The 11391-nt window shown below is 33.8% G+C and overlaps 2 protein-coding genes and 1 long non-coding RNA gene across 3 annotated transcripts; 2 read left to right on the top strand and 1 right to left on the bottom strand.

Moving 5' to 3' along the window:
- Positions 1-4794: 4794 nt before the first annotated feature.
- On the top strand, positions 4795-7032 carry LOC131062368 (TMV resistance protein N). Its single transcript, XM_059207925.1, has 3 exons — positions 4795-5564; positions 5716-6802; positions 6948-7032. The coding sequence occupies exons 1-2, from the start codon at positions 4849-4851 to the stop codon at positions 6617-6619; spliced, it is 1620 nt and encodes a 539-aa protein (XP_059063908.1). The 5' UTR covers positions 4795-4848; the 3' UTR covers positions 6620-6802; positions 6948-7032.
- On the top strand, positions 6698-8579 carry LOC131856552 (disease resistance protein RUN1-like). Its single transcript, XM_059208382.1, has 4 exons — positions 6698-6802; positions 6948-7103; positions 7185-7289; positions 7380-8579. The coding sequence occupies exons 1-4, from the start codon at positions 6698-6700 to the stop codon at positions 8577-8579; spliced, it is 1566 nt and encodes a 521-aa protein (XP_059064365.1).
- A 973-nt stretch (positions 8580-9552) lies between these two features.
- Positions 9553-10250, bottom strand: LOC131856295 (uncharacterized). Its single transcript, XR_009358410.1, has 3 exons — positions 9956-10250; positions 9764-9856; positions 9553-9677 (listed from the first exon to the last, which is right to left on the bottom strand). It is a non-coding gene; the product is annotated as an uncharacterized LOC131856295 (long non-coding RNA).
- Positions 10251-11391: the final 1141 nt, after the last annotated feature.

The raw sequence follows: 11391 nt of genomic DNA on the forward strand, positions 1-11391 counted from the left end.
CTAACTCAACCCTCATCTAACCATAGGGTCTCATCAAGCATTCATTGCTTTGACCATGGTTATCCCTTTAACCATTGCACAAGAGTTTATCCTTTGGGTAAAGCTTTATCCAATGGGTAATCTTAACCTAGCCTTAACCCTTACCTTCTAAGGTAACCATGAGGTCTTCTCAAGCATTTAATGCTTCTTACATCTCCTCTCAAGCAGTCTCTTGTTGACAATTGTCACCATTTCATTGGTGAGAATTGTAAACATGGATTGATAACTTTCAATCCTGACCCTTGATAGGATCATCCAATCTTGACCCTTCATTGCCCTGTTTTTCCTATAAAAAGAGCCCTTCTTCTATCATTCTCATATCCAAGTCTTTAGCATCAAACTTATAGACATTTTACTGAGCATCTAAATTATCTTTATCTAACATTTAGCCTCTCTTTGATAGAAATAGTCATACCAACTTTATTTGTATAATCATGGTAGACTAGTATGATATGCTAGGATAGTTTTTCTACTAATCCTTTCATCTTATCATCATATGCATGCTAGTTTAGCTCATCTTTTATTAATGTCATGCACATTAGGATTGCATTCATGTTAGATTGATCAAAACATCCCTCATTCTCATGATTGTCATCCCTAAATCACTTTGCTTAGTGATCTCAGAGCAATGGCATTGGCTTAAGGGGTCTTGTGAGATAGAGAACAATGGAACATCCCTTGGGAAGTTGAGCTATTCCATATAGCTCCATAACTTGCATCAAGAGTCCCATTGGTGTGTGGACTAGTCATGATTTTGTAAATTTTGTTTCATTGCGTCACTTTTCCCGCATACATTTCTGGCGCACCGTGGGGCATAACCCCATTTATCAAATCATTTTTGATGCAGGACTAACTTTGTAGGTACGTGGAAAACTTGAATCAACGCATGGAGAGCATCCTATAGCGCATTCGGTGGTTACTTTATCGCATTTGGCGGACTATTTAGCGCGTTCAAACCATCTTTTAGCGCATAAAAACTTAGCTTTAGCACATAGCATTTATGCTATTTCATGTAGGTCCCGACGCTTTAGTACATCAATCTAGTGCATCCAGACAACAACTTAGCGCATCTAGGCCTTTAGCTAGCGCATCAGTCTTATTCTATAGCGCATAGGTTCATTCTATAGCACATAGAAAACATAGAGAGAAAAACACAGTTGTAACCGAGATAGAGAATTAGACTTGTAGAAGTCCACTGTGAAAATTTATGATAAGAAGATTGGCATGTCAACGCATTCATGACAGATGATGCGAGTGCTGAGATTGAAGCAATTAGGTTTTATTACCCTCCATTTATATTTATGATATTATATTTACTTAATATTTAGTTTATACTACTAATGAGCTTTTATAATGTAACATGTAGATTATCCTTTGGTTGCCAAGTACTTTTATGTCTATGGCATGTTCGTAGGGCATGGCTAAGGAATGTGTATAGGTAAGTCAATGTTTAATTATAATTTATGAAAAATTACACTTTTGAACATCATATCTTGATATTATGATTTACAATCCAGGTATGTCAGTAATAAGGATGTCTGGAACAAATATGTTCCATAGACTAGGTGAGATAATGCATGTGATGAGTGACAATGAAGACATCACTACTAACCTGATAAGAAATTTCATTGAGCAATTCAAAGACGAGAAGGAATTTATTGAGTATTTTCAAAAAACTTGGTGTGATGATGAGAGGTGTATCGGTAAGATCATCAAAAGGTTCTTTATAGTATTTATGCATTTACATTATTTGAGTTGTATATTGTGTATGCTAAGACATAATTACGTTTGTTTGTACAACAATGTGGACAAATTTTTTTAGAGGCTTCTCTCATGCAAATCAAGAAACCAATGCATCTATTTAGTCATATCACTTCCAAATCAAGAGTCGCCATTTAAGTGATCGTTCTAAGAAATGCACAAGGAGGATGGATTGGCTAATACATACAATTATTCACAAGGTAGAACCATTCTATAAGAATAAAAGATATTTGCAGTTATCTGGATTTTTAAATAACTTTAAAAAGGAAAGATATTACATGACTACTTTGGAGAGATCAAAAGCAATATCAGATGCAGACTGTTGTCCATATAGTCTCCTCCCTGACACATATAAGATAAGAAGCCAAACAGATTGAACAAAATGGTACCTTGTAAGGAAATTTGGACCAAATTTGCATGTGTGTGATGGCCAATGGGCAAAAAGAGGAAACACATGCAACCATGTGTTGAAGATTTTTGATCTTGTTAGAGAAAAGAAACAAATGAGCAAGATCAATTTGTTGGTAAGAGTCTTTTGACAGTTCAAGTATTACATTTATATATTTAAATGATTATTATTTATTCTCTAAACTAACTAAAATATTTTCTTTAAATTACAGATGGTGCTACTCCATCAATTGATGATGATAATGATGTTGGAGGGAGTTCTAGTAATGAGAATAATATCCTTGGTAAAGTTAGGACTTATGGTATAAAAGTTTATTGATTTTTATAGTTCCTAAACTTAATAAACTATTATTCCAATTGTAGATGTTTGTAATCCATTAGAAGATCAAGATGTGATTGGGGTTGCAACTAGTGAAGACCAAATAACTGGTAAATTTCAATGTCACAATTTTTTGAATATTTTTTTTTGTAAATATTATTTTAATGAATCATTGTTATTTTTATCATAGATGGCCGAAATTCATCAAGCGCTTTCAAAGGTAAATTTCAAAGTTCTGTTGACTATATGAATTCAGTACTCCAAATCTGCCAACTACACAAAATGAAAAACTCATTTTTATTGAATGTGTTGAGAAATTTAAAAAAGAGTTTCATGCATCTCTTGCTTCCTCTTCAAAGTTTACATCGATCCCTGGCTCAGAGAACATGCCCATGAGACGAATACCACCATGGTTTAGCCCTAGCAAAATGCGCAAATGCCATTCTCTCCATCGAAGACGAAATGGCATCCATCAATAATTAAATGAAAGAGTAGTGGAGCATGATGAATTCCAATTCCCTTCTACAGGTGGTAGAAAACAAAAGAAAAAAAAGGGTCTTAAGACATCCAGGCATAGCCATACAAGAAGAAATGGTTACTATCAGAGAACAACATAGTGAGTAGATTTACTGTAATTTATTTTAGTTTTTTCATCGTAATAATTCTTCCTTTTATCTAACATGTAAGAAATATGTGAATGTAGTTCTTGACAATCAAGAGAGTAGTCGACGACGTCGATTGCCTTACAGATGGTAATTTTATAACTTTTAAATCTGTTAATTTATTAATTGTAATACTAATAAGCATTTATTTCTAACATGTTTTTTACACTCGATGAAACAATTACTAGGTACAATTTGTGGAACTCAACCATCATCAAGTATCAATGTTATCCCCAATCAAACATTTCAACAAACCATTCTAGGTAATTACATTTCAATATTATTTACATTAACTACATGTTGTACTCTTACACTTAGCAATTTATTTATGTTGTTTTGCTAAATGTAAATGTCATTGCATCTTTAGATGATCAACAAAATAGTGGACAACATAGGTTACCATTTCGTATTGATCTTAACCTTTATTTGTTATTAGGGTAACTTCATTAATAGAATTATGTACTTGAATTCATTGTCTAATTTTGATTAAATAAAAGTTTGACCTAATTAGTTTTACCCTTTTTAATAAAATAAAATAGTCTTTTATCTCCTCAACTCTTCTAAATTAAGTGGTATAAAATACAATTTGTAAGGTTGTGCATTCTAGGTGAAAGAAAGGTAATACAATATCATAGATTAAATTAAATCATCTAAAATTATTATAAGTTTAATAAAGTTTAAAATTTAATTTTATAAAATTGAATAAACTCCATAAGCGAATAAATTTTCATTTATAAATTTTGTTCAAAAATGAATAAACTTTCATTTATAAAACTTACAATACTTTCACTTATAAGTGAAACTTTAAAGATAAATTTTCATTTATAAATTTTGTTCAAAAATGAATAAACTTTCATTTATAAAACTTACAAAACTTTCACTTATAAGTGAAACTTTTTTCACTTTATTCACTTATAAGTGAAAGTTTATTCACTTATATATCATATATATGAATGAAATATATTTAAAATTTATTAAAAAATATAAAGAAAATATATAAAATTTTAAAAAAATATTTAAGATGAATAAACTTTCACTTATAAGTGAATAAAGTGAAAAGAGTTTCACTTATAAATAAAAGTTTTGTAAGTTTTATAAATGAAAGTTTATTCATTTTTGAACAAAATTTATAAATGAAAATTTATTCGCTTATAGAGTTTATTCAATTTTATAAAATTAAAATTTAAACTTATTTTTATTTAACTTAGGAGGGAGACTTTCCGGCCAGAGGGGGAGGCGGGCACGGTGCACGATGGGAAATTGCCGTTCTTCATTTGGTCCACTCGAAACTGCAGTCACCGTATACCGGAGGTATGGCATGTTCCAGTTAGGCTGTACCTGTTTGCAAGGGAGGGACATAGGGGCTGGGCTAAGCAGGTGCGGTTTACATTGCTGCTTAGTCAGTGCCATAAAAAAGTAAGGGCTATGGGGTGCTGTTTACATTGCTGCATAGTCAGTGCGTTCTTCTACACGCCTGTCAGAGGGAACCGTATTCTGCTTTATTAGACTCGGTTTACTATGCAATCGTATGTTATTTTTCTCAATAGCTCTTAGCTACTCTTCGTCACGCAAAGACTCCAAACCGGTTTCTGAACAAAAACTCTGGTAGCATTGGTTTCTCATTTGTTTTCTCTCTCTGTCGAAGTTATATTCAACTGAATGGCATCTACTTCAGATTTTAACACAGGGCGTCGGCCAGAGAATGAGAATGCCTCTCAAGAAATTCCAGCAACTCCATCTGCTCCAGCTACTTATTCAGTGGTAAGCCTATTTTCATCCTGCTTTGATTGGTGTTCTCGCTTCTTTTCTACGCTTTTAGATCAGCCCAATTCTGTGGCATCTGCATCCACCACAATTTGTCAATCACAGAATGAGCTTACAGATGCTTTTCAAGGCATGGCACCATATCCATTATCTTCTGGCATTAAAAAGCCGCCCTACGATATATTTATTAATCATCGTGGCCCCGATGTGAAAAAGACGCTGGCAACCACTCTCTACAATATCCTAAATGGCATGGGCTTAAGGGTTTTTCTAGATTCAGAAGAGCTTGAATTGGGGGATTCCTTACCTAAAGAATTAGAAGAAGCAATGCGCAGTGCTTCGCTCCATTTAGCAATATTTTCCAAGAATTACGCCCAATCCCCATGGTGTTTGGCAGAGCTTTCGTTTATGCTCAAAACTGGCACCCAAATTGTACCTGTTTTCTACCATATACAACCTGATGATGATGTCCGATATGCTAGAGGAGCCTTTGCTGATGCATTTAGCAAGTACGAAGTGAAGAGTAGGCATACGCCAGAAAAGCTTCAGGAGTGGAAGAATGCACTCTACCATGTTTCCTATATTACCGGTCACATTGTGGATACAGAGGAGTGAGTTCCAAGTATCCTAACCCTTTTCTTATAAATTTTCTTCCAAAATTGTTTAAATTTTATAATCTGTTATTTTTCCTTTTGAACCGAGGTCAGTGTTTGAAGCATGTTTGTTGTTGTGTTTGGTTCGGCTGCTGTTGTACATGGCTAGTGACGAGGTAGGGGTGCTCAAAAATATTGTTAATTGTGTTTTGAAAGTTATGAAAACTGTGCCCTTTGTGGTCGCCAAACATCCAGTCGGCTTAGATGAAGCAGTAAATGACTTTGAAAGGGCAACAATTCAATCTGCAGAAAACAATCATCGTGTGCAAATTGTGGGATTATGGGGCATGGGTGGCTCCGGCAAAACCACTCTTGCCAAACATTTTTATAACAACAAATATAAAACTATGGAAAGGTTTGGTTTTCTATTTGACGTTAGAGAAGCTGCTGCTAAAGGTGAATTACATAACAAGCAGAAAGAACTACTGGAGGGCCTCGGTCTGAGAGGTGTACAAGTTAACAGTATAGAAGTGGGGAAAGATATGCTTGCTAGCGAATTAAGATCTGTTCGAGTATTGATAGTGGTGGATGATGTGGACGATGTGGAACAACTGGATGCACTATTGCCTAACACGGACAGTCTTGGATGGGGTAGCTTGGTTGTAGTCACAACAAGAGAATTTGAAGTGCTTAGATCTTGGGGCATTTCCACAGTTTATAAAATGAAACCACTGGATCCACATTATGCTGAACAACTTTTTTGCTGGCATGCTTTCTTACAATCATCACCATTTCAAGGGTTTGAGTCTTTAGTAAAAAGCTTTCTAAATGTTTGTGATGGATTACCATTGTCTTTAAAGATTTTTGGAGCACAGTTATATGGCAATTCCAGCAAAGATTATTGGAAGCATCAATTAGATAAGATTTCCAGAATACTACCTAAAAATGTTATAGGAAGGTTAAAAGTAAGTTATGATGCTTTAGATGATGAAGAAAAAGAAATATTTTTAGATATTGCATGTTTTTTCATTGGAGAGAAAAAAAATTTGGTCATTAATGTTTGGGATGGATAAAAGTGGAATGGTCTACACTGTTGGGAAAGGCTATTCAATAAGTGCCTTGTTGAACTTGATGATAATGATCATATAAGAATGCATGACCATTTAAGAGATTTGGGAAGAGAAATTGCAAATCAACAGTCACCTTACCGTCTTTGGTTTCCACACCAGATTATTAAAATTTATAATCAAACACAGGTGAGATTAATATTTTAGCTGAATATCTCAGTTTTCAATGTGATGAGACATTTTTTCAATATTTTAAATCTGTTTCCTTGTTTCCAGGAATTATGAGTTCTTTTATAAGATTTTGATTAAATTTTTTTAATTTTTAAATGAAAAGAGTATCCGCATTCGAGGAATATCATCTACAACAGCTGGATCCACAAGTGGGTCTGAGGAGTTTCCACGATGTTCGCTGGGTGGGGAGGTCATGGTTGACACAAACCGAGGACCATATAGCCTCGCACCATCTTCGCTTGGACTGAAAATTTTTCAGGTTAAAGGAAATTATTATAAATAAATAATTGCTGATGTATCAAGAGAGTTGTTGTGGCTTCGGTGCTCTGACATTATGCAGACAAATCTTCGCTCATTTATTTCATTGGCAAATTTGAGGGTATTAGAACTCCATGAGCAGCAAGCTGATAGTCACTTAGAAGAGCTATGGGAGACTGACAGTGATGTAAGAGTCCTTTTAAGCTGTTTTAAAGCTTTTTTGCAAAGATTTTATAATTATTATGTTTCTGTCCATCTCATTGAAAATTTTCTGCAGGCTCCAGTGCAGTTAAGAGGATTGATTATTTCCGGTTGTTATAACTTCAAGAGGTTTCCAGATTCAATAGGTTGTCTGAGTCATTTGAAAACAGTCGTCCTTAAGAGTGCCAGGTCCCTGAGGGGTCTCCCGAAAGAATTTTGCCTTCTACGATGGCTGGAGCATCTGCAAATCGAATGGTGTGTTAAGCTGTCATCACTACCTGACAGTTTCGGCAATTTGAACAACCTGCGGCATCTGGGTTTAGAGGGATGCCAGCAATTGAGTACATTGCCACACTCTTTTAAGGACTTGATATTACTGGAACATCTTGATCTAAACCAATGTGATAAACTCACCTTAAGGTCAGACATTCTGGAAAGCGTGAGAAAGCTCCAGTATGTGAACCTTTCTGGGTGCAAGCAATTGGAGGTTTTGCCCTCGAACATCACAAATCAGGAGTCGTTGAGAACTCTTGACTTACGTGGTTGCAGGAGCTTATGGGAGGTGCCAATGAACATTGGTCAGCTGAGCAAGTTGCGAGTGATGGAAATAGGGAGTGAGCTGTTGACAAGCTTGCCTAACTCTCTGGGAGATTTATCGTCTTTGACTGATCTCCGTATTGAGAACTGTCCCAGGCTTGAGAGTTTACCAGACTCGGTGGGTTGTCTTAATCTCTTAGAGAATCTGTATATAATCTTTTCAGGAGTAACATCTTTACCAATATCAGTGAGGCAACTGAGTAATCTACATACACTGGCCATAGACAACTCCTTAACGAGCGAATTGAATCTCGGGACGGGGTCATTTACTTTTTCTTTATGCCAACTAAAGTGTATGTACCTATCGTCAATAAAAGTTCGCAAGATTTCTATCTCTCAAGACAGTTGTCCTGGGCTTGAGACTCTTCAAATTCTAAATATTCACAATCTCAGGGAGATAGAAGTTCTGCCGACTACAATTAAGGAATTAGATTTGAGAAGATGTGGAAATTTGAGGGACATCAGGGGTATTGCTGGTCTGGTAAGCATTCGAAAGCTGATAATAGAAACGTGTCCAGAGTTGGATGTGCTTCCCTGTTTTGCACAATCAGCTTCTCTCCAAGAATTTGTTTTCCGAGGTTGCTACGGAGTCAAGAAAATACAAGGTCTGGAATATTTGTACATGGCCTTAGACAAATATTGGCATAAATTGCAAGTAAAAAAAAATCCCATAACATAGATATGTTAGAGAGACATTAATGTGCATCACAATGAGGTGTCAAAAATATATGAAACCTACAAAACATGAAAGCAACTTCTCCTATAAAGGTCAAATGCGTATGTAAAGATAGATATTGTTTGAATGTCAAATTCCCCTATACCCTTGAAAACTTCATTTATGATCAACTTTCAAATGGATCAATAAATTCCCTAGGAAGGCTCAAATAAGTGTGGTAGGAAACAATGAAATTCTAACCTTTGTGAAACGAATCTACACCTTCTACATGTTAAATTTGTCCTCTAATTTGAAATCTTTTCAAGACCTTATGAGATTTAGTAAGCAACATCATTAATATAGCTGAAATATGGAAGAGCCAAATATTTTTCGTTAGAGAATAAGAATAAGAAGAAGTTTTAACAAATTGGTTATTTTTTAATTTATATATATAAATTTTTTATTCATAATTTATATGCCTAATTTTTAAAATATCTTTATTGTCCATTTTTCAAACATAGATAAATAAAATTCATACCTAGATAATCTTCAAATATAAATACCACCCCTTACAGAATACAATAGATTGAATGATGAGACAATGTTGAATGGGAAGTGGGAGACAACATAAATACACCAAGATGATGAATAGATATAATATAGAAATGAAAATATAAAGCATCATAGAGCTACCACCATGATTGGAAATCAAATCCATTGGAAATGCACATATCATTCATATTAGTTATAGTCACAATATGAGAGAACTCACACTACCAAATTTGTTGTCAAATATAAGCATAGGAGATATATCATTGCAACTTTGTATTATATATATAATAATAAATGTGACCATTGTGGAAGTGAGTAAGTCACTACACATAAATTTCACAAAAGCTTACAAAAGGATGAGCCAATTTTTCACATATACAATAGTAGTCTAACTCAAAAGTACAATATACAAATAATGTCTTTGTCTTAATTCCACAATCCACTCCCTCCAAGCTCTAATTTTAAAATAGAGTTAAAGTACTTAACGATTAATACATTGGAGAATAATACACTATAGTGATTAACCAAAAAAGTGTTGATCATGATCCTCCATATGAATATCATCAACACCTGAAAATACATATGAGGACATTATAAGGTTAATTTTCAAATTGAAGACTCAAATTTGATTGAAGTTCATTTCATAATTTACTTACCGTTTCCGCTTTGCATTGTGTCCATTATTGTCATCATTTGATTAAGATCAATAGAAAATGGTTGCATGTTTTTTTGAGAGTTTTGTTGGCCATCTAAAGTTGCAATAACATTCACATTAATATATCACGTATAAAATTAATTTATATATTAAAGACTGAAAATTAATGAAGTTCACTTCACAATTTCATTACCATCTCTAGCTTGCATGGCATCAACTATTGTTGTTGTTGTCTTCTCAGGATCAACAGAAATCGGTACCATATATTCTTGATTTTTTTGATGATCTTCTAATGCTGCAATAACAAGCACATTCAACACATCAGCTTAGATAAAATTAATTACAAACTAAAGACACAAAATTGATTGTTTTTATTTAATAATTTTGTGACCATATCTAGTTTGTATTGCATCCATTGTCATTGATGTCTGGTTAAGATCAATAGAAAAGGGCAGCATATGTTGTTGATCTTTTTCTTTATCACCTGAAATTGCATTGAAGTACACATGTAACACATCAACTTAGATAAAATGCTCAAGTATAAAATCACATTACGTAATTAATCTAAACAATATTAAAATTCATAATTACCTGCAACAGTTTGTTGAAATGTTTGAGCTGAAATAATACTAAGCATTGATGGTTGATCTCTAGAAATTGTATCTTTTTGTTTAATTAAGTACAAAAAAATGGTTAGAGATAGGAATTGAGTATTTTTCAATAAAAATTAATAAAAATGTTTAATATTGACTAACTTACTATCTACAGCTTGTATTTCATCTGTTAGCATTTGGTTTAGATCAATGGAGAAAGGCAATCGACGTCGTCGAGTACTTTCTTGATCATTCAAACCTATAATAAACATATGTTTAACATATGAAATAAAAATAAGAAGTATTGATATGTGAATTACTCAAATACCTATGAATAAATATACTCACCTTGCTGCATGATAATATCTCTTTCTTCTTGTATTGCTATGCCTGAGCGATTGGTGACCTTTTTTTTCTTTTGCTTTCTACATCTTGTAGAGGGGAATAGAAAAGTTTCATGCTCCTCAACTCTTTCATTTAAGTTTTCAGATATGGCATTACGTCTTTGATGAATAGAATGACGTTTGTGCATTTTGGTTGGACTAAACCATGGTGATATTCGTCTAATAGACATGTTCTCTGAGCCAGGGATTGATCTAAATTTGGAAGATGAAGCAAGAGATGCATTGATATCTTTTCTAAACCTCTCAACACACTGACTAAAAATGTTTTTTTCATCTTCACTGGTCGGTAAATTTTGGAGCAATGAATTTAAATAATCAATGGAACTTTGAAATCCATCATTAGAAGTATTAGATGATATCCAACCATCTGTAATAGAAATAATAGTGATTAAGTCAAAAAATATTTAAAAACAACGCATATTTCATTATAAAATGATGCTTTTAAGAATTACCAGTTCTTTGAGCTTCACCAACGACAACCCCATGCACATCTTGATCTTCTGAGGGTATGCAACCATCTACAATTGAAATAAGAATTAATCAATGATATGAATCAAAAAATCATTTTATACTTAATTATAAACATCATATCAACATTACCAATGATGTCAATTTCATGACTAGAATTCCCT

Source organism: Cryptomeria japonica, chromosome 7 (assembly GCF_030272615.1).
Source record: "Cryptomeria japonica chromosome 7, Sugi_1.0, whole genome shotgun sequence".
In the NCBI taxonomy this organism is placed as follows: Eukaryota; Viridiplantae; Streptophyta; class Pinopsida; order Cupressales; family Cupressaceae; genus Cryptomeria; species Cryptomeria japonica.